General features: G+C 41.1%; 1 protein-coding gene and 2 non-coding genes across 12 annotated transcripts in view; 1 reads left to right on the top strand and 2 right to left on the bottom strand.

Moving 5' to 3' along the window:
* The window catches only part of shank1 (SH3 and multiple ankyrin repeat domains 1), a 102,494-nt gene extending 84,947 nt beyond the window's left edge, over nt 1-17,547 (top strand). For 3 of the 10 annotated variants that reach the window (XM_028454571.1, XM_028454579.1, XM_028454580.1), the window contains 9 exons: nt 1,651-1,659; nt 2,546-2,572; nt 3,048-3,104; nt 3,323-3,438; nt 3,527-3,550; nt 4,991-5,114; nt 6,725-10,118; nt 11,277-12,167; nt 14,832-17,547. In XM_028454571.1, coding sequence (XP_028310372.1) covers nt 1,651-1,659; nt 2,546-2,572; nt 3,048-3,104; nt 3,323-3,438; nt 3,527-3,550; nt 4,991-5,114; nt 6,725-10,118; nt 11,277-12,167; nt 14,832-14,919 — 4,730 coding nt within the window. In that variant the 3' untranslated portion in view covers nt 14,920-17,547. The remainder of the gene's footprint in view (nt 1-1,650; nt 1,660-2,545; nt 2,573-3,047; nt 3,105-3,322; nt 3,439-3,526; nt 3,551-4,990; nt 5,115-6,724; nt 10,119-11,276; nt 12,168-14,831) is intronic. The other 7 variants (XM_028454575.1, XM_028454573.1, XM_028454574.1 and 4 more) reach the window with 7 other exon arrangements.
* Nucleotides 17,548-21,182: 3,635 nt separating this feature from the next.
* Nucleotides 21,183-21,270, bottom strand: LOC114469101 (small nucleolar RNA SNORD88). Its single transcript, XR_003674726.1, has one exon. It is a non-coding gene; the product is annotated as a small nucleolar RNA SNORD88 (small nucleolar RNA).
* A 387-nt stretch (nt 21,271-21,657) lies between these two features.
* LOC114469100 (small nucleolar RNA SNORD88) lies at nt 21,658-21,749 on the bottom strand. The gene has a single exon (XR_003674725.1). It is a non-coding gene; the product is annotated as a small nucleolar RNA SNORD88 (small nucleolar RNA).
* Nucleotides 21,750-24,265: the final 2,516 nt, after the last annotated feature.

Raw genomic sequence — 24,265 nt, 5'->3', positions numbered from 1 at the left:
CTATAACGGTGTTAATAATGGTGGCTCACTTTTGAAATCTTTCTTTCCTCCTTTGTTTCTCTCTCTCTCCCCTCACTCTTCTCTTTGTGGTGTGACCGACACAAAGCATGACACAGGGGGGTGGGGGTGAACCCCCTGAACTCACCTTCCTGCAGCCTCAGTGCTCACTTTGCACCCACATTGTCCTTATGTATCGCTGGACTCTTTACTCTTTGCATACGCTGATAGTCGCTGACATATAAAGGTAGAATAAGTGTAACGCTGCAGCAGGTGTGAGGCTGAGGAATAATTGCCTTGTCGTCTTTGCACCTGGATACTAGATTTTGCTGTCAGACTTTTTGTCTGTGATCCTTGTTGTTTTTCCTAAAAATAATCCAGTGCACGCAGCATGGCGAGGCGCTGCCATATGCCTTTTCTTATGCATTAAAATTAATTTGGCTCTGAGGCTTATTAAACAAATTGGTGCAGTGCCCAAGTTCACATAGAAGTCAAAATAAAGACGATAAAATGGAAATCATCTTTCAGAGCAGTGGTTCTCAACCTTTTTCAGTCCGTGACCCCCAAAATAAAGGTCCCAGAGAGCGGGGACCCCCACTGTAGCTGAAGGTGGTTGAACACCGACATGAACATTGAAGAACAGTCATGTGGAGACAGGACCATCTATAAGGGGGAATAAAGGGGAGAGATTTTTGGGGTCCAGCCATAAAGTCCATTGTTCTATGAATCTGTGATAACCACATTTATTTATTCATCTGAATAATATCCACTGTTATCCAGGAATGTTTACTATTATTTGGGTCATACTATATAGTCATCTTCAAAATGTAAATCCTTGTTTGAATCAGAAATAAAATAGGTTAAAAGCGATCAAACAGTGTCGAAAAGGTGGTGAAATGGGGTTTTAATTAATGTGGCCAAAAAACAGATGGTAAAAGTGGTAAAAAGGGTTCAAAGTGTCAATATTGGCTTAAAAGTGGCAGAAATTGAGGGGGAGGGGGAACAAATAGTTTAAACTGGTAAAAAATGGGCATGACAAATTCTGAATGAAATATGGTGAAAAGAAGTTAAAAGTGACAATAATGGGTCAACATATGAAGGGTTTATAAATGCTGAAAATGCCTTGAAAGTGGAAAAATGAGCAGAAAAGGCATTGAAATGTGATGGAGAAGTGGCAGAAATGGAAGTAATGTAGCAAAAATGCATTAAAAGGAGCAAAAATATGGCAAGAAAAAGTGATGAAAATGGGTTAGAATATGGCAAGTTTGGTGTAGTTGCAGAAAAATTGTAAAAATAAGCAAAAATTGGCTCAAATTGCTCAAAAAATATTCTTAGTTTCTTGAAGGCATCTGTGGACCCCCTCCATGTGTCTCAGGATCCCAATTGAGGTCCTGACCCCAAGGTTGAGAACCCCTGCTTCAGAGCACCTCAGTCCAAACATTGAAGAAAAGCACCTTCTAAAGAGTTTTCTGTCACTTTTCATGGAACACACACACTTTACGCAGCCTGGATTCTTCCTCTGTGCTCCTCCTTAGACTCGCCCTGTTTGCACATGCTAATGCTAACATGCTAACGCTAACCATATCTTCTCCTTGTCTTCTTTTGTCCTTCCTTCCTTCCTTCCCTGCTGACCGGATCCTAACCGTCTAACAGTGGAGAGAGGTGGGAGTGTGCTCATGTGTGTTAGTAGAGGCATGCACTGATCAGCCACAACATTAGACACAACCGTCTACTAGCACTGAGCTGAACCGACCAATCACATCAGACCCACGAGATAGCTAGAACTCTGGTCCTGGAGAGACACTGTCCTGCTCATTTTACATGATTAAAATGATGATTAAAATCCCCAAAAATGACAAAAAAAAATAACAACAAAAATACACAATATGGCTCAAAAAAAATGTTTTTTTCAACATTTCTGCATATTTATTTGATTATTTGACATCGATCTAACGAACATAGGCAATTTTGTTTTGGAGAAAAGAAAAAATGATGACAATTTTCCACAAAATAGCATTGAAAATACAAATATTAACACAAAATGACGACAGAAATCCACAAAATTTGCCCAAAAACATAAAACAAAAATGTATGTTTATTTTGATTGGTTGGCTATGATGTGATGCATTTGATTGTTGTCTGTTCATTTCATTTTTTTGTAGCTGCACAATATCCGTTGATCATTTTAAAACAAAAAAATGTACTCAGCAAATGTAACAAATTACTTTTTTTTTTAAACGCACTTAAGTACAAGTGAAATGACTGATTTGGAAATATACAAAAAAAAAAAGTATATTTACCCTTAAAAGCCAGTTAGTTGCACTCCCTGATTTATTGATCACAATGTTATTTCTGAACCATGTGCATGTGCAACATATGTGCCTGGCCTGAGCGTGCAACGCATGCTAACGCTGTCTCGCAGTGTTGGTGTATGACTCGGTTTGTCCGAGCGAGTCCACTGAATGTGTGTGTTTAGTATTCAGTGTTAATAACGCTGTCACACTTTCAGTCCTGCCAAAACTCAAGTCTCCCTTTGTCCTCCTTCCAGCTGCTACCCCTTGGAAAAAAAAATCAGGTATGCTCCAGTGCTCTCCCGCTTAACCTCTTCTACCCCAAGCCTTTTTTCTCCAAAATCACATACTTTAATAAATAAAGTTTTTTAAAGCTTCTACATGACCTATAGTGCATTTCAAAAAATTTTTCCAGATTGAAGTAAGACCCTTGGTGGTTACAGATTATATGAAATTTTGGAAATATATGATGCTGAGTAACAATAAATCTGTAGTCTGATTCCAGTCATTGTTAGTCTTGTCTTTGACCTCTAGGTGTTGCAATTTGGTTTGAAATAAACACATATTATCTATTTTTATTCAGGTTTCTGCTGTGCCATGCGTAATACTATTTTTGGTTCCACTCTTTGATGCCGTTACGCATGGCTGTTATTCAGCAATGCTTTGACCAATTGTTGTGAAGCTCAGAACCTGTAGAAATCGGTGATATCACACACCGCAGAGCTAACGTGGTGTTTTTCTCTCTCGCCGCATCCCCAGAATTCGAATCCTCCCAAGTCACAGAGAAGAAGAGGACCGTCTATCAGATGGCTCTGAGTAAGGACACTCATGTTTGTCAGTGGGTGTTCCCTGAATCTCTCCCTCTCTTTCTCGTCCACCTCCATCAAGTGTGTTCCTTTCCGCACATTGTCTTCTTGGGTTTTGTTGCCGTTCCTTTTTCTGTTTCATTGTCGGATGTCCCTTTCTCTCTCTCTCTCTCTCTCCCTCTCCTTTCTCTCCCTGTCTGTCCCTTCCTATGCTTTGGTTCCTCTCAGATAAACTAGACGAAATTCTTGCAGCAGCTCAGCAGACGATTGGCACCAATGAGACGCCAGGAATGCGGGGCCAGGGGCCGAAGAGGGACAGGGGGCGGAGTTTCTACGGCAACGAGGTGTGTGTCCAGTCAATATTTACACGTTTTATAAACTCGTCCTTAACAATGGATGCAACTTATCCAGACTTTCATTGTGTGCAAACAGAAAACCCCAAAGCCCACAAACAAGGTAACGACATAACAGTTCTCCATGATGTTCACTTGTTATCTAAAGCAGGAGTTCTCAACCTTGGGGTCAGGACCCCATTTGGGGTCGCAAGACACTGGGAGGGGGTCACCAGATGCCTTGAAGAAACTACGAACATTTTTTAAGCAATTTTAGCCCATTTTTGATTCGTTTTACCTTTTTCTGCAACTCCACCAAACTTGCCATATTTTCATCACTTTTTCTAGCCATATTTTGCTTTGCGACATTACTACCATTCCTGCTGCTTTTCTGCACATTTTTTCTCCTTTCAAGACATTTCCGGCACTTATAAACCCTTTCCACCACTTTTCCCATCTAATATCGCATATGTTGACCCATTACTGTCACATTTTTACTCTTTTCAACATATTTAATGCTTGATTTTTTAACTCTTTTTAACGTTTACTAATCCATTTTCATTTATTTTTTTAAAAAACATCAAAGGAGCAAGAACCTTTGATGTCAATAAACACATATAATTCAAAATTTGGACTAGCAAATAAACAAATACCAGGTCAAATAAATGAATAAATGAAACAAATAAAATTGAATAATCGTTGATATATGAGGAAAAAATAATACAGTATATACACAAAGTTCACAAAAATCTGTATCAAAAGACAACGGAAACGATTGACAAAATATTAATTAAAAATCAAAAAAGAAATACAAAATTAAAACATAAATATGTATACATGTGCATATACTGTACATACATATATACATACACTTGCAGGTGCTGATTGTAAAGTTGCGCATGCTAAAATAAACAGCAACTATTTGCAACATTTAGCAACAAACCACGTTGAAAAAAACACGTGTATTTTTTTAGGTTACTTTTGACAAGATTTACAGCAATATTTGTGATATTTACTGTTCTAAAGTACATTAAAATCTAATGTTAAATCTAAATTTAAATGTTAAACATTAAATATAAATGTTAACTCTAAATGCTAAATCTAAATGTTAAATCTAAGGCTAAATGCTACATTTGAATGCTAAATGTTAAATCTAAATGCTAAATGTTGAATCTAAATCTAAATGCTAAATGTTGAATCTAAATCTAAATGTTAAATCTAAATCTAAATGTTAAATTTAAATGTTTTAATGTTTTAGCATGCGCAACTTTACATTTGGCGCCCCATATACACTTGTATACACATTTTAATACTAACATACATACATGTATTGCACTCTTTATTCATGTAAAGCACATGGAATTGCCTTGTGTATTAAATGTGCTGTACAAATCAGTACCGTTTTATAGATGGTTTCCTCATAAGGAACAAGATGATATTAAGTTGTTTTTAGCAGTAATTTATGGTCGGTACAGTACACACTTCAGCAAGACAGTGGGTTTTATTTATTTATGAATTTACAAGTACGCTGACTTACATTGTTTCCACTCTATTTCCTTCTCAGCCAAACTACGGGGATCAGTCGACTTTAGGGATGATGTCGTCGGGGTTGGGCCTGGGCTACGACCGTGGGCAGTACGCCTTAGGTCACGGCCCACCGCACGGTATGCTGCGGCAGAAATCCATTGGTGAGGTTGTCTGTTTGTTCTGTCTGCCTGTCTGTCTGTCCTCTGGGTCAGTAGAGGTCTGTAGTGTGCTGTCTGTTCTCTGTTTAGTTACTTACATGTCACTAATCTCGGTTTCTCTCATTTATTAACAGGTGGGTTTTTGTAGCTTTTCTAGCTTTCCCTTTAGATATAAAGACACTCTGTGGTCAGTTTACAATAAAAATACTGCTCTGTATTACAGGTCAGTTGGTATTAACATCAGAATAGAGGACAGACATACTGGCATGTACTATAGACCAGGGGTTCTCAACCTTGGGAGGGAGTTGCCAGATGCCTTCAAGAAACTAACAAATGTTTTTTTGAACAATTTGAGCCCATTGTTACACTTTTTTTTTTTTTTTGCAACAACACTAAACTTGCCATATTTTCATGTATTTTCATCAGTTTTTCTCTCCATATTTTTGCTCTTTTTAATACATTTTTGTTACATTACTCCCATTTCAGCCACTTTTCCATCACATTTCAATGCCTATTCTGCACACTTTTTCTCACTTTCAAGACATTTTCACCACTTTTCCACCTAATGTCACATATGTTGACCCACATTTGTAATTTTTAACCTCTTTTCACCATATTTCATGCTTATTTTTTGGCCAATTGAACCACATTCACAATTTCTCAAGCCCATCAGTTGTGTTTTAGGAAAGTGGCAGATGGCCTGCCACTTTCCTAAAACATTTCCTAAAATACATTTATTTTATTTTTATTCATTATTATTATTATTTACATACATGAGCATTTGGCACCTTATCATTCATTTGCACTTTGTTATTCAGTTTACCTCACAATCTCCTTGTTTTTTGCGTGTGTTTATAATTATTATTATTAGTGCTGTTTTTATTTTTTATTATTATTATTATTATTATTATATTGAGTTTTTTTATATGCCACTCTTTGCCTTTCTAATTACCCCTGAGGGATAAATAAAAACATTTCTGATTCTGATTGTTCTAATATTGCCAATTTGAACCCTTTTTACTACTTTTTCTGTCAATTTTTGGCCACTCTAATTTGCAACTTTTAACCAATTTCTATGGTTTTTTTAAATCCCATTTCACTTTCCTCCATTTTTTGGTCACTTTTAACCCATTTTATTTCTGATTAAAACAATGATTTACATTTTTAAGATGACTATATACTATGGTGCAAATAATAATAAACGTTCCTGGATAACAGTGGATATTATTCAGATGAATAAATAAATGTGGTTATCACAGATTCATAGAACAATGGACCATCATTTTACTGACTTTATGGATGGACCCCAAAAACTTCTCCCCGTTATTCCCCCTTATAGATGGTCCTGTCTCCACATGACTGTTCTTCAATGTTCATGTCTGTGTTCAACCACCTTCAGCTACAGTGGGGGTCCCCGCTCTCTGGGACCTTTATTTTAGGATTTGCGGGGGCTGAAAAGGTTGAGAACCACTAGTCTAGACAGACAATCTCATAAAGAACTTCTGGATTTTATTTTTTGTTTGATCTTCTCTCTACCCCTGAACTCTTAATCCCAAATTAATATCTGCTTTCTCTCTTTTCTTTTCTTTTCTTTTATTGTTCATACGTTGTAGGGGTTCCTGAGGAGGAGAGGCAGTTCTTGCATCCTCCGGCCATGAAATTCACCCGAAGTCTGTCTGTTCCCGGGCCAGATGACATCCCTCCTCCACCGACCACGGCACCACCAGAACCCCCCTTCTCCTCGGCTCCACCTCTGGGTTGGAGGACTAAGTCGTCCCAGCAGCCTTCCGTCTCCATGTCCCAGTCCACAGCCACTTCAGGGCAATACCAGCCCTACTCCCAAGCCATGCAGTTTGGTCACGGAGGCAGGGAGAGGGTGGGGGGCGGTGCCACCATCGGTCCCGGGGACCACGGGGGCGCTTATGCACACGCAGCTGCACACACTGCTCAAAGCAGGACTGCGTCGCGAAAGGTTGCCTACACTGGGGAGCCTGTTGGAGCTGGCATCAGTGCAGGGGTGGGGGCCAAAGCAGCAGGTCTCAGGAGAGGCTACAGCACTGCCATCCCCCCATCCGGCATTGGCACTGTCATGGCCCAGCAACAACAGACTGCCCAGGGTCAACCCCAGCGTGCAGACCGCAGTGCAGCTGGGGGTGCCAAAGGATCTGCCAGAAGAGGTAAAGGTCCCCTCGTCAAACAATCCAAGGTGGAGGATTTACGCTTGAGTCAAGGCACCCTGGGGGGTAAAGGCTCCCTGGAGAAAAGCTCCATTCCTATCCCCACCATCATTGTCAAGGCTCCTTCCACCAGCAGCAGTGGGCGGAGCAGCCAAGGCAGCAGCGTGGAGGCAGACGTTCCCGCAGCAGGAGAGGTTGACGACACCAAAACCCCCCATCCTCCCTCCACTCCTGCTCCACCACCCCCTGCTCCCCCCTCGGTCCCAGCACCGCCGCCTCCATCCTTACCCTCAATGCAGGCCCAGGAGAACTTGGACTTCACCAGCCAGTTCGGGGCTGCTATCGTCGGGGCTGCTCGCAGAGACCGGGAGCGCTTCCTGGAAGCCAGGAGGAAGAGTGCGTCCTTGTTCATGTCTGCTGACGAGGACGTGATGGGAGGGAGTGACGGAATGGGGGAGGGGATGAGGACTCAGATGTCCCAACATCAACTAAGCGCACAGGCGGACGGCTCAGCAGCACGACTGCGCCCATCCAAGTCCATCGATGAGGGGATGTTCTCCGGAGACACTTTCATCCATCACACTCGCAGCATGCCTCCAGCCTTTGGTCTGCCCGAGTACGCCTCGCACGCCCTCGACTATCAGCCCAAGTCTGTGCCTACTGATCTGTACACAGTAGCAGGCAGACAGCCAGCCCCCACCTCCACCACTACCTTCATTCATCCTCTGACAGGGAAAGCTCTCGACCCCATGTCGCCTCTGGGACTGGCGCTGGCTGCCAGGGAACGCGCTCTGAGGGATGACAGCAGGTTGCGGAGAGGAGCCGATCATCACTTTACTCGCCAGAGTGTGGCCTTCTCTTCCTCCACTGTCACCTCTCAGCCCGTGTCGTCGATCGCGCAGTCCTCGAGCTCCTACCTCGTCACCTCCTCCTCCCTCGCCGCCACCACGCCCACCGTTGGCCGGCCGCCCTCGCCCAGAATTCTCAGAGGAGTCGGGAATGTTTGGGGTGACGAAGGCGGCGGTGGCGGGGAGAGGGAGCGGGAGGGCGGAGGGGCTCGAGAGGGTTTAAGGGTTCGTTTCTCAGAAGATCAAACTGTGCACACTCACCACTATCAGTCTCAGTCATACCAACAATCTTTCAAAGAGAGGGAGCAGGAGAGATCTATAGAAAGGGAGAAAGAGAGAGACGGTTATATGAGGAGAGCAGAGCAGATCGCAGCCAATGCGGCAGCAGCGAGTAACGCTTCTCAACCCGTGTCGCAGTCTCAGACGCATCAGAGACCTTCTTATCTCAGGATGGAAAGTCAAGCTGAGGCTTACATCTTGTCTCTTACCCCTCCCCCTCCTCCAACCACCAGTAGCCAACAGACAACCAACACCACAGGGAGCAGTATTATGGTTCTGCCTCCTCCTGCTCCCTCGGTGGATGCTGATGATGAGTTTGTCTATGCCGACCCTCTCCCGCCTCCTTTGGAATTTGCCAACAGCTTTGACAGAGGAGTAACGGGATACTCGCACCGTGCGATGCTCTCCAATAGCCTAGCCTCTCGCCAACAGCAAGCCCCGCCGCCTCCACCACCTCCTCCCCCGCCGCCGCCTCCACCGCCCCAAAAAGAACACTTTGTAAGCGTATATCCGGCCCTCACGCCTCTGACCTCACCCCAAGCCGGGGACTCCACCGCCTCCAGCCTCACGTCCTACGACAGCGAGGTGGCCAACCTCACTCAGTCGGTTCTGTCCCCATCACAGACGTCACCGAACCCCCGGCAGTCTCACTCGCCCTCCACTCTACGCCCCACCTCAGGCGCACCGCCCCCACCCTCTGTGTCACCCCCACCTCCTCCCGGATCCTACCACAGACCCTTCTCTATATCCCACCATCTTTACAACAGCACTCAAGCCACGGGTCGTTCCTCGCCCACGCCACCCCCACACTCAGTCGCACCTCCCTCAGCTTACCGGGGTCCCCCCGCATCCTCCTTCTCTCAGAGGGGCATTGCCTTGCATTCCACGACCGCTACCTGTGCTGCTACGACCACTGCTGCCACAGCAACAAGCACCTCCTCCCAGCTCTACCAGGAGCGAACCAACCCCACGCACATGACTTCTTCCTCTGGGAGTCGTAAAGCCGCAGAACACCACCGTCACCCCGCCACCGCTAAGAAAGGTGAGTCCCAGGAGACTGTGGTGGACTCTGGTATCGAGGAGCTGGACAGTCGCAGCAGTAGCGACCATCACCTCGATAGCATCCTGGCTCTGAGTGGAGTCGGCGTTCGAGGGGCAGGGGGACGTATGGGGGCTGGACTAGGGGAGGCGGAGAGGGGAGACTTTCTGGAGTCCTACATGAGCTACTTGGATGGTCAGACGTTTGAGATGCAAAACGCCACAGCAGCAGCTTCCACTTATCCCAAATCCAATCGCTTCAGGGACGGAGGCCGAGCTGGCGACCTGCACAGACAGACCAGCACTGCCCCCGCCTCCTTCCACTCCCACAGAAAAAGAGACGAGCAGGAGGGCAACGAGGTCGAGGAAGGAGCGGCGGAGAACGAAAGCGGGCAGGATGGCTACGGCATGAAGGATATGCAGAATCTGGGACGGCCCACTTCGCCGTACTTCGATCGACCGCGCACGCCTGAGATGAAGCCCATGTGGGGCGAGGTTTCGCTGAGCGCTGATGGAGGAGTTCAGTCCAGTTCGCTTTTAGAGGGGAAGAAGATTTACCCGCCGTCTTCCTGTATGAAGCCCAGTATTATCAATGAGCTGAGTGGGAAACTGCAGCAAAGAAGCAGAGACAGTTGGAGCAGTCAGAGACCTCTGAGCAGACACAGGTACACGTCAACGCACGTCAATACCAACACTTACATTATACTTTATTAATCCCACTTTCAAAAATATACAGTACACCCTGTGCAGAAAGGACAACATTTTAACAATATACAATAAACCTATAAAAAATTTATAAATAATAGGGGTGTAACAATTTGTTTTAGCAATGACTGGATACATGGATGATATTCTTTAATTTAGAACGATTCAATCCGAAACGATTCAGTAACATTTTAGCCAAAATAATAATAAAGATTTAAATCTCGATATATCACCCAGCCCTAGTTTAAAAGCTGACACTTCTTCTATGGCAGGGGTGGCAAACTCATTTTAGTTCAGGGGCCCAATACGGAGCAGTTTGATGGGGCACAGATTTTATGCTGGAAAACATATGAGTTTAAATCCTAATTTGCACTTTTATGTATACACAAAATACAAAAATAAGTAAGAAACCGACAATGATGTTGTAGATTTTGTGACCAATTTCTATTAAAGTAAGGGAAATATTATGTCATGAAAATTGAAGGATTTTGTAAGAATTTTGAGTTTTTTCAACAATTTAACCATAAAATTAACTGTAATGATTCACACGATGATTCATGTTTTCTCTCTAATTTTTATTTTCTCATACGGGCCGAATTGGATGCTCCAAAGGGCTGAATTTGGCCCCAAGGCCATGAGTTTGACAGGTGTTCTATGGCAGTGTTTCTCAAATGGGGGTACTTGAGAGGGAAAAATTAACAAATGAAGTGTCAGTTTTGGTCCCACCCCAGGTGTGATATGACCGGAAATGATAAAAACTATAGAAAAAAAATCAATTCAGGAGCCACTAAATCAGTGTTTTTCAACCTTGAGGTTGGGACCCCATGTGGGATCGCCTGAAATTTTAGAAAATCTTTTAATAGATTTTTGAATTTTTAATTTATCCTAAACAAGTGTATTTATATAATTTCACTTTGTGAATCTAGTTCAACTAAAATGCAGAAAAATAAAACATTTTTTACAAATCTAATTTTAGAAAGAAAAAAAATATCTTTGGGGGTCGCCAGAAATTCTTATTTACAAAATGAGCTTCTTTAAAATGTGTGTTACCACTTCATCATCCTTTCTTCTGTGAATGTATATTTTAGTTTTCTATATTGTTCTTCTTGTGTTCTCAGGTTTTCTGAGGATTCTGCTCCCGCTCTGAGCCCCCCCTCCGCTCGGTCCCAGTCTCCGTCTCCTCTCTCCTTGTCCCAACCATCGTTGTCACTTTCTCCGACTCCTGTCTCCCAGTATCCCAACTGGGGTCGATCCCCGTCCCCCCAGCCTGCGCCCGCCCCCCAGCCTCCTCGCTCACATTCCCCGCTGTCCCCGACGACTTACGCCCCGTACCCCACCTCACCTAAACACAGACCTGTCTATCGGAACAAAGCCTTGGAGTTCCAGTTCATCCCAAGTCGTGAGTCCAGAAAAGCCGAGTCGCACATGCTGCAGCGCAGACGAGCCCCCAGCCCCCTCATCTCTCCGTCTGAGAGGCCTAAAGAGGCCCCCCCACGTCCATCGTCACTCCCCCTCCTCCCTACCTCTCCTCTGTACGGTGCCATCTACGACCTCCGGGGTTCCATCACTCCTCCGTCACCAGGGAACCCCCTTGGAGACCCCTATTTTTCACCTTCACCTCCCCTGTTTGCCCCCTCTGGGGCGCCGCCCCCTCCGAATTCCACCCTGGTTCTTTCTCGATCCCTCTCGCCGACTCACTTCCTGTCCGGATCCTCATCTCCGCCTCTACACCCCCTCCCCCCTCCTCCATGTCTGAGTTACCCCCACCTCCCGCCCCCGTCCCCGACCAAGCCGTTCGCCTCCAAACCGCTGCCCTACTGGACCAAGTACGACGTGGCCGACTGGCTGGGGTACCTGAACCTGGGGGAGCACAGAGAGCGTTTCCTGGACAACGAGATCGACGGCAGCCACCTCCCCTCCCTCACCAAGGACGACTTCCTGGATCTGGGTGTGACGCGGGTTGGTCACAGGATGAACATTGAGAGAGCGCTCAGATGTGTGATAGACAGGTACGGACCCTAAACGCCACACGTAAATCATGATTATTATTAAATGAAAGGCTTTAGGTGTGAACTGTTAGATTCTCCTGAATCTAATTTATGAAGAAATATGACAAACTAAAAATACATTTTTAATAAAAATGTAGATTAGTTATTGTTGACGGCATGAGACTAAAATCTTAGACACTATTATTCGGCCGTTCATAGTCGCTGGTTGGCTGAACTCTCCAAAATGGCGGCGTCCACGATCTAAAGAGATATTCTGTGTGTTTAGGGCTGAAGGTTGATTTCTAAATGACTTTAAAGATATTTCTAGGGCTTTATGACTTCTACGTTAACAGAATCACGGAATCGACCAATGAAAACAGAATGTACTGTTGAACTTGAAAAGTGACATAATGTGAATGAAATAACGTCATTGTTTTGGTGAAATGTTTCCTGTGTTTTACATGATCCAACAGAAAACATTCAACAGTTTCAAAATCAATAAGAACATTAAAATCTTCACACTACATTTTACAGAAGAGAGCTTTAAGTATCATTATAGGGAACATACTAATATATATTTTGTAGAGTCCAAATGAATAAGATTTAAAGATCTGGTGGATTTCCATATAGGGCAATGATTTACCTCAAAATGTACAAAAGTTATTTACTCAGATGGAAGGAGGGTTTACGTTACGAGGAAAATTTCATAATAATATCGATGGTACACAGTAGGAAGTTTTCGTACAAGGGGTGAAACTGTGGAACAGCTTCAATGAGCAGCTCAAGGAATGTCCAATTATAAAACAATTTAAAGAAATTATTTTTGAACATTATAAAAATGAAGGAAAATGAGTTGGTTTAACTGTATTTTTTGTTGTTAACATATTGTTTAAATGTATAAAGATATATGTGCTTGTGTTGTGTAAGAAAGTGGATCAAACCAAAGCTATTGTATTAAGACTTGGGAATAATTAATAATTGTCATATGTTGTACAAACTCTACACTTTTTCATTGTGTGCTTCAAATAAAACTAAACTACTACTACTACATTAAAATCCGCAGCAAAAAAACATTAAATCAACAATAACATGATTAAAAATCTCTCTCTCAATCATTCGCAGTAGAGAAAAAAGTGCCTTTAACTTTGATTTAAAAATCTTCACATGTGATGCTGACTTCAGCTCTGCTGCAGTTTGTTCCAATTCTTTGCAGCATAACAACTAAAAACAGCATCACCTTGTTTACTGTGAGCTCTGGGCTCCACTATCTGACCTGTGTCCATGATTGTCATGATTTCGTTGAAGGACGTTTTCACTCATCCAGCAGTTTTTACTTTTTCCAAGTAATCACACAAGACCTCTATGGGACCACAGTCATCTGGGTTCAGTGATAGATATAGTTGTGTGTCATCATAAACACAACTTTAGTGACTACAATCAACCGTGATGAGTCACTTGAACATAGTGGCGCTTTTTGGTCAATCCATCACTTCATCGCTCCAGTGACGTGATAGTGACAGGCCAGAGAACGGGCTGATCACTACTTCTCTGGCCGTACGTTTACAGCACATAACATAGACAACGCCGCTTTTACGGTTTAAATGATCAACTTACCAAGTTACTAAAGTATGAGTTCTCCAAGAATGTAGTCTTATTCAAGAAGTTAACCGCTTTAATTTTGCCCCGGTAGTGGTTGTGAGGAAGTGTACAGCCTCCTGCTGCTGCCGTCTCACTGTAGCAGGAGGGAGGGGCTGCTGCCTCAGCTCTACAGACAGTGACGGCTGGGGGAGTTGATGCTTGAACACGCAACACTCAGACTAATGTGATGAACAAACTCAAAAGTAAGCAGGAGGCTTCTTTGGAGCGTTTACGCAAGATTGAAACCAACTTGAAGCGGCTGTGACCTCAAACTGCTCGGCTTGCAGTTTGAGGTCACGTTAGTGGTTTTTCCTGCTGGAGACCAAAGACTAAAGGCTACCTAAAGTGTGCTAGCCTGAATCATAAACAAATCGTTAGCCTCCCCCACACGCTAGCCACTTAAGGCTGGCTGTCTGTCTTCTATCTCACAGAGGACGTAATGCAGACTTGACGCTCCATCCCCCACCTTCGCCCCCCCTTCTTCCCCATCGCCACTTGGACTTTTGTTTTCTGAACCAGATCTACCAAGGTTGTCACATATCATCTGACTGTTTCAGAGGGAAAGCAAAGGGTTTATTCTTTTACGCCTCCACCAGCCCGCCCTCCGTCCCCCCTCCCTCTCTGCAAGCTACAAGGGAGCATGTGAGGCGCCTACAGAGGCCTCACACGCGTACGCCCCTGGGGCTGGCAATCCTTTCTTTTCCCCTTCCTGTCTCTACCTCCATCTACCCCTTCCTTCATGTTTCTTTGGACGGGATGTAACTGAAATGTTTGCTCAGCACTTTGTGATTTTTATCTGTGAAAAGTGCTTTATAAATAAAACTTACTAACTTACTTGAAGTTGAAATTTTGTGCAGGACCTAGTCGCCAGAATAGTACAAGTCGGGTCATTTGAAGGAAGGTCGCTTGAGATGGCGTCATTTACATTGATTTTTAATGTAATTTAGTCGCTTCAGTCGCGTTTACAGTTCTGTAGAACTTGTCCTAAAGGAAGAAGAAGGCGACAACCGTTTCACTCTTTCTCCGTCTCTCTCTCTGTGTGTCCAGACTGTCCAGCAGCCCGTTTCCCATCTCCGTCCTCTCACCACGGGAAGGACAATCTGAACGAAGGAGGGACGATGGGAGTCGAAGCTGATTCCTCATAAACACAGAGACGACACAGGTGGAGTCATCCACCAGGGAATTCATACGACTACAGAGGAGGAGGCAACAGATTTCACCCCAAAAACATGGAGGACGGAGAGGAGAAGGGCTGACGACCCCCGCCCTCCTCCACACACACACACACACATGCATGCACGGCCACACTAGCATCGCGTCCTAAAAACTCCTCCATCCAAACGTGCAGCAGAGATTACGGCGAGTAGACGAGTCCAACCAAATACTGGGGAGGGACAATCATAGCCTCATAGCCTAGAGACGGAGGGGGAGGGGGGCATCCCGTCGTCTTCTCGTCCTTCGTCCAGATGGTTCTTCGTCCCTTCTTCATCTCTTCTTCAGGTTTCTAGAGCGGAACATATCCAGTGCAATCAGCGGTCGCCCCTTCCTGTGTGAGCGAGCGCATGTCCGTACGCGTGCTGACGATGATGATGATGATGATTGGATGAGTGAGAGAGTGAATGTAGGACGACGCAGGGCAGGGCGGCACATTATCAAGACAGCTTCCACGTCTTTGGAAAAGGTCGATGGTTCAAAGCCGGGGGAAGTCTGGCTTTGGCTGTGTTTATACCTCACACTGGTAGGGCTCGTGATCCAGATCATACGTGTTTTATTTATAGCTTCTTTACTATCTAAAGTCTTACTACGGCTTATATAAATATAAATATATATATATATATATATAAATATATAAAGTATAAACAGACTGGTCACTGTATCACAGATTTGTAGCAAAAATATTAAGTGCCCAGACCGACAACATAAAAAGAAAATGAAAAACATTGATATGCACACACAGGCACACGACTTTACTTCTATACATGCCTGCATGCATCACCCACACACCCACCCGGTGTGTAGTGGACAGTACACACAGCATTTGGTGTCGTGGGAACACCTTCCATACGGACGCGTTGGGTTTGGACCCCGGACCGGGAGGCGGGGCCACCCCAGCTAGCCGAGCGGAGACCAAAACCTCCAGAGGATTTTATTCATCCAGAAAGACTTCCACAGAAAACCACCGCAGGACGTTTGATGCGCAGGGAAGGAGTTTAAAGAGAAAATACAAAACAAAGAAAACCAACAAACTGCCATTTTCAGTCCTTCCTGCTCCTCCTGTCGCTCCAACTAAAGCCGAGGAGAGGAGAAACATTTTAATACCACCGTTCTTCTTACAGTTTTTAAAACTTTCAATGGGAAACACTGGAACACTGACGTTAATATGAAGAGATTTATTATTACTATTTATCTAACATGGCCGTCATCGTCCTTACTGCTATTAGAGCCTCAGGGGTTCCACTCTCTGACTGTAGGGGGCGCTAGTGGGCAGTTAGCTTAGCCTAGCTCGCTGTTGGTTACGGAAGGAAACCGTTTCATTTTGTTTGCATTTCTTAGATGCAATACTCAGTTATGGATTAAATACAGTTCATTAACTCCTCCCACATTTAGTTTTTTTATGTTAACTTCAGCAGAAATCTCAAGTTACCAAAGGGTCGATCATTGTTATTTCAACAAATGATCCACGCACTACGGTCTAAAATAAATTCTGAAATTTCCACCAATTGTTCCGTCATTTAATAGTCACAATAAGGATGCACGAAAATTGACACATCCCCCCCCACTAGATTATCTATATCTCAAAAAGTATTTAATAGATCAAACTAAAGTTTACAGTGTGACTATTAAATCAGTAGAAAACAAGTGGTAAAAATCTCAGAACTTCAGGGACTAACAACACAAAGCTACAAGCTTCTTTATTTCATATTTATTATCAGGACAACAACAAATCCATCACATTAAAGAACCACTCTATGATATTTAACAATATGCAAATTAATAAATAAAAATCAAGTAGTTTTATTTACATCATTATAGTGCAATATTTATTCAATATAGTGAAAAACTGCAGTAAAAGCAGCAGTTTTATTATAATACATATCAAAGTACTGGTTTATAATAATTGTTATAAGTTTATTATAGTATAATATGTTAAGGTTTCATTTATTCAGATAACTTTTCTCAGGAAATTGACTTTGTTCTCCTGACATGTTTCGACTGCCAACTGTTAGTTTTCCTCAGAGGCATCTGCCGATCGCTTTGATGTTTCATTGCAAAGTAAATTTCCTGGGGAAAAAAAATTGTCTGAATAAATTCAAATGAAGTATAGTATATTAATATTGTATTATAATAAAGCACATATACATATTACATGATTAGTATAGTAAACTATTCTGTTTAATTATGGAACAGTCTGACGTTTCATTTCTTTATCTGTGATCATTTTTCTCTCAACATGATAACTACTTATCATTTTCTTTAAAAAAACATACAATATATCAAGTATTTATTTGTTCTTTTCTGTTTTGTTCTAAACGTTCCACCAAAGCCCTTCAAAAATCTGACGCTTAAAACTTACTTGGATTGGATGGATTTTTCCCGCGGGTCGTAAAACTGCTGGAGGCGATTATTTTCTATCAGATAGCACTAATGACACGTATGTCATCTCATAGGGACAATGTCACTGATGTGCAGTCAAGGTCAAGGTCGCGTCAAGTGTTAAAAACTAAAATTTTCCATATCTCTACAAATATTTATCGTACAAGTTTGATGCTTACATGAATGAAACGCTCATCTCAAGTGGAGTATTTTATTTCATTGGACAAAAGTTGTACGACCTCCCAGTAAAAAGATCAGTAGGGGTCAAAGTTCATGACGTCACCAAAAAAAAAAGAACTTTTTTCCTATAACTTGGCCACAAATTGAGATCCAGTGCTCAGACTGGTACCATTGAACAACATTTCCGTTCAATGTGTGACCTTCATATTTAAGTTCAAGGTCAGTCTTCTAGTTTTCCTGCATTATTACTTTTTATTTAATTAGTAAAAAGAACAAACTTGTCAACAAATCTAGATACAGGTTTTTATTTTTACATATTCACCTTGTAAATACAGTCTAGTTTAGTCTTTATCTGATTCAAAACCATCGTCTTCTGCACCGTTACGTTAAGCACTCGTTCTCTACAGATATTATTGTTACATCTCAGGTCATTATTATGTTTATTATTACCAATGGAACGATACTTCACCTGCTAGTGGCCATAATGTGGTGGCGTACCCCCTCTTTGTGCCTTGGTTGGTGTACCATAACATTGAGAAACGCTCACGTTTAAAAGCCACAGCTGACCAATGAAGGGCTCTCTCTCTCTCTCTCTCTCTCTCTCTCTCTCTCCTTTATTCTGTCCATCTATCAAACACACTCCATCTTTATTTCCACTCCAGAGTAGGCGTTTCACAGGGGACTAGTTTATGAGGCGGAGGGATAATAGCAATAAGGACGAAGAAAAGGTCATCTTTTGGTTTAGGATGTTTTAAAGAAAAAAAGAAAAAAAATATCACAAAAGTTCTAAAAAATCTCTGTCTTCCAAATAATGTTTGAAATGGAAAAAAACCCTGTATTTATTTATTTATTTATTATTTATTTATGAACTATGTTGCTTTCCACGCAGTCCGACCCGTTTCCTGCGTCCCTCACTCTGCTCTTTAAATCTTTATTTTTCCTCCAGGACTTTTCCTGGAGGCGTGCAGATCTGCAGGAATCAGTCCGACTCAGTAGAAAGCATTTCCTTCTCCTTTAAGAGATCGTTTAAGATATAAAAAAACAAAGTGAAAGAACTGATGAAGGTAACCTATAGAATATTTATGTATATGTGAGCTGCATATACACACACACACACACACGTTCATATGGATATATATGAATTAATTCAAATGTTTTAACAGAAGAAGACATTGTTAGTTATAATAAAGAAATAAAGCAACGCGGGCTGGTAATTTTTGATGTCACGTGTTATTTTGTGTGTGGTGGAGTTTACATGTTCTCCTCAAACCATCCATTGTCTGAATTAATGTGTCACGTGATACTTCAGGTCAATCATTCATTTAAAAACCAAACCGTTCCTTTATTTATATAAAAAGGGTCATTCTGGTCACGTGTGTCAAACCTAAGGCTCAGGGACTGAATACGGCCCTTTAAATCAGTGGTTCTCAACCTTGGGATCAGACTTAAAACACTGGGAGGGGGTTGCCAGATGTCTTCAAGATATTTAACGATTTGAGGCCATTTTTACTTTTTCTCAGCATTTTTCTGCAACTACGCCAAACTTGCCATATTTTAACCTATTATATTTCATCACTTTTTCTTGTAATGTTTTTGCTCCTTTTCATGTATTTTATTTACATTTCTCCCATTTCCGACGCTTCTCCATCACATTTCAATGCCTTTTCTGCACATTTTTTACACTTTCAACACATTTCCAGCACTTAGAAACACTTTCCACCTAATGTTACATATATTGACCCATTATTATTACTTTTAACCTCTTTTCACCATATTTAATACCTTTTTTAACACAATTTTTTTGCCAGTTTAAACTAATTGTTCCAATGTTGCCACTTTTAACCATTTTTACTACTTTTTTCTGTCCGTTTCTAATTTGCAGCTTTTTATTTCTGTGGTTTTTTTAAATTAAATTTGACTATCTTTTCCACCATTTTGGTCACTTTTAATCCATTTTATTTCCGATTTTAAAAAGGATTTCCATCTTTAAGATGACTATAATAATAATAATAAACGTTCCTGGATAACAGTGGATATTATTCAGATGAATAAATAAATGTGATTATCACAGGTTCATAGAACATTTGCTGACTTTCTCTCCCCTTCATTCCCTTTTATATATAAAAAATATTACAAGAAATATTTGTCATCAATTACTAGACATTTCAGGCGACCCCACATGGGGTCCTTACCCCAAGGTTGACAAACACTGGCCTACTGGAAAGAACAATGGTGTATTTCTCCTCGTTATTTTAGTATATTTGGATGCTGCGTAAAATTGGACCGAGGGCCCTATGTGGCCCCCAGTTGTTAATTTTAGTTCCAGGGGCCACTTACGGCCCAGTTTGATCTGTACTAGGACAGAGAAATGACTGTACTCTTCTTCAATGCTAAACACATTTTTTTTTAATTTCCAGGATCTTCAAACTTTCGTACGTAATATGTAGGAATTCTGACATTTCTTACAATTTGCAACTAAATATTTCTGCATTTCTATAGTTTACAGAAAACTGTGAATTTATGTGTTGACTTGAGTTTTCGCTGGTGTGTTTTTTTTAACTTCTCAGCCCACATACACTACGTCTGCTTTGCCCTTTGGGATCAATTCATGTTTGTTTAATTCTGTTTTTCTCGCTCAGAGATGAACAACTTTATCACAGTGAAGCACAAAACTAGGATTTTCTGATTCGTGATCATTATTCATGTCAACATTTAAAATAATGACCAATCTGAGCATCAATACAGGAAAGAACGTTTGTTTTTGGCATTTTTAAGTATTTTTGTATATTAATTTGAATTTGGCCTATCGAACATATCGGAATTCCTTAAGTTTGTAACATTTTGGGGGGGAATTCTGTGAGAAGTTGCAATATTTTATTAAAATAGGAAACACTTATGGATTACTGCAGGTGTATGCAGACGAAAATTGCTAATATCTGATATGAGTTATTGCATTTTGGTTTCACTAGTTTAAACAAAACTGAATTATTCTACAGCTTAGTTTAACTTAAGTTTAAACCACCTGGTTAAAAACATTTTTTTTAATAGAGCTTTGTCACTAAATAATGGATATTTAGTGGACGAATTGTTGATGAGCCTCAAGTTTTATCACTTATGGGTTTTAATCTGAATGGAAACTTTTCAAATTCCTGTTTCTCATGTTTCTAAACTGGTATTACTGCAGTGGTTCTTTATCTTTCTGTAGTATTCCCCACTTTGTACCAATACATTCCAAAAATCAACATTTTTCACAATAAATCAAACAAATGTAAAAGTGCTGTAGTAGAAATTAATTGTAATTATCATCAATACGTGATTACAAATTTAATTCACCACAACCTTGCATTTAATGATTTTTTAATTTCTGCTCAATTTTTAACTTTATTACTGTGTGTAGGTGTTTAGTTTAGTGTCGTACTTCCATTTACCCACCAAAGGGACACACACACACACTAAATGTAAGGATCACAAAGAAAACAGTTTCTTACAATTTTATTCTTTATTTAATCAGAACAAACACGGTGGAGTATTTTCACGCTCAGCAGACGAGTCTGAAAAAAGAAAGAAAACATTAGTGAATTAAATTATTTTAAACGTCCTCCGTGGGTTTAAATGTACATTTAACGTCTCTTCAGACTCTGCCTGTCAGAGCAGAGCTGCACATCGTCATCATCGCTTTTCTGAGCCCAGTGCAACGACATCACTAGAGACACACACACACACAGGATGTTTAACACACACACCTGATCAGGGGTTTCCAGATGTTTCCAAAAGCCTGGTGAGAAGAAAAGATCAGGTGAATAAAGTCACTTTATCTCATTTAATGACATTATTACCAGAATCAGAGGAAAAACGTCAAACATCTGAGCTTTTATAAGAAAATTTAATACAAAGAAAAGTTACTTCCTCTTAATCTTTTATGTATCTTAACTTTGAGCTCCCCCTAGTGGCCGTTTAATGACATTCACCCACAAGTTTGTAGAGAAAGTAAATCATGGAGTTTTATTTCTCTAATGTAAGTGAAACAAACTAAATCTGCACTCCGTTTAATTTTATATATGTTCAGCTTTAATCATTATTATTGTCTTATGTCGTCATTGATCTCCTCAGAAACTCTGGCTTGTCAGGGCCAAAGCGTGCACGTGTCTCCACGAGGACTCAGAGCCCAGTGCAAGTCATCACAGGAGGAACAGAACAGAACAGCACACCTCTAGGATCAATAAACACTGGGATTTTACACTGGAACGTTTCAAAGTCCCAGTAAAGGTAAGAAAACAACACTGGCTTTAGCTCAACATGGCGTTAGCATGGATGCTAATGAGCTCACCACGTGTTTACAAGCCCAGAATGTTACTAAATCGTTGTTATTCAAGCCATTAATTATCTTAATAGAACAAAACCAATTAAACACGCTTTAAATTCAACAGATTAAAAGTCCATTAGCATGTTTAAGTCAACACACGTGTGGAGCCGCTACACCACGTGGTAAGTTAAAACCATGTGGTCTTTATTAAATACCGCTTCATTAAAATTAATCAATTACACGTTACAGTTCTATCGTTATTATCGGTGAAGGATAATGTAATATAAGTTTAAAAAGCCGCGTTTTCTTCGACCTTTCCGCATGTATCACAACTTACTCATCCACATCACTGCACTAAATATTACTTCCGCCATAATTAATGATTTTTATTCCTAAACAAACACGTAAAAGCTGAGAAATGTGATGAAATATCTCACCTTTGTCCAAAGAGAAGGAACAACACCACAGCTCACACTGACTGCTTCTTCTTCTGGCTTTTTTTTTTTTTTCTTCTTCAATGATGACGTCACCGGAAGAGGAAATAAACCCTTCTTCTTCTTCTTCTAATGGTTTCCGATAGGCTGTACACTAAAAGAAGCGTAATGCTGCCCTCTTCTGTTCACTTAGAGTCACTCCATTTTAGATTCTCAAATAGAGGTTGGTAGATTGAAGATCCCTCACGACTGCCTTATCTATTAAAATCGACTCTGTTCTTGGTGCAAATATTGACTTTATTGAAAACACTGTCAGCCCAAGAGTTGAAAGTTCTTTAAATAACGTTCCCCTTTCAACAGAATAACATCCACAGGCCAATAGAACATGGGAAATAGTCTCAAGTTGACCACACTGACATAATCCATCTGGATGTTTGCCTATTCCATTTAAATATGCAGCTAGTCCACAATGCCCCAGTCTTAATCTGGTTATCTTAACTTGATTTGATCGGCAAATTGCCCACAGGAGTCTAGTGCCCTGCACACAAGATTGACACTTAAAATAATGCCTCCCTCTAAATAAACCCTTTACCGCCTCCTTTCCTATAAAATTGGAAACGCATGTTTATTTAAAATAGATTTGAGTTTGTTCGGCCCCAAAATACACAAAAATACAACAATCGATTTTATATTTTTGATAATCTTCATTATTGCTAAAAAGTAAACGTAACTCTGCATGTGTAAATCCCCTTCATGAAAAAAAAGAACAGATTATATACTGTATATATAAAATAAAGCTCGTGACCCACCTTTGGGAAACACTACATACAGAAAAGAACACAGAACTGACTAAAGTCAAACATCTGGATATGAAGTGAATGACGTATGCAGCAGAAAGTGAAGGTGCTGCTTCTGTCTCCTCATGTACACACATGTTCTGTTTCACACACTGTGGGATTATGTCACCAAAGAGTGGGAAACACGCACGCACGCACACACACACACACACACACACACACACACACACACACACACACACACGCACACACACACACACACCGAATGTTTCCCCCTGATGAAGAATCATCAAACTCATGCCTGAGGGATGTAGAGTGGTGAGGTTTCCCTCAAACAGCTGGAGTAACAACGGTTAGTCAACACACGGATTCTCAGGAGTTTGGTCACTTTTGGTACTTTACAATCGTAAAGTAATGTATCATAATGTAACATTTCATAACGTATTGTATAACCATGTAACATATTGCAAGTATTGTATCATAATGTAACATATTGTATCATAGTGTACCTTATCGTAACACATGGTAACACATCGCAAAGTATTGTATCATAATGTAACACATCGCAAAGTATTGCATCACAATGTAACACATCGCAAAGTATTGCATCATAATGTAACATATTATAACGTATTGTATAACCATGTAACATATTGTATCATAGTGTACCATATCGAAACGCATGGTAACACATCGCAAAGTATTGCATCATAATGTAACATATCGTAACACATGGTAACACATCGCAAAGTATTGCATCATAATGTAACACATCGCAAAAGTATTGCATCATAATGTAACATATCGTGAAGTATTGCATCATAATGTAACATATCGTGAAGTATTGCATCATAATGTAACATATCGTGAAGTATTGCATCATAATGTAACATATCGTGAAGTATTGCATCATAATGTAACATATCGTGAAGTATTGCATCATAATGTAACATATCGTGAAGTATTGCATCATAATGTAACATATCGTAACACATTCAAAATTATTGTAAAGTCAATATTGTATCAATTAATATTGTTGAGTATTGTATCATAAAGTATCATATTGTATGATAACATTTAACGTAGTGTAACTTTACATATTATAATGCATCATAATGTAATGTAGTGTAGCTAAATGTAGCTATAACACCATAGCTTGATCAAAGTTTGATT

This window comes from Gouania willdenowi, chromosome 8, assembly GCF_900634775.1.
Source record: "Gouania willdenowi chromosome 8, fGouWil2.1, whole genome shotgun sequence".
Taxonomy (NCBI): domain Eukaryota; kingdom Metazoa; phylum Chordata; class Actinopteri; order Blenniiformes; family Gobiesocidae; genus Gouania; species Gouania willdenowi.
This window is presented reverse-complemented; position numbering and strand designations above follow the sequence as displayed.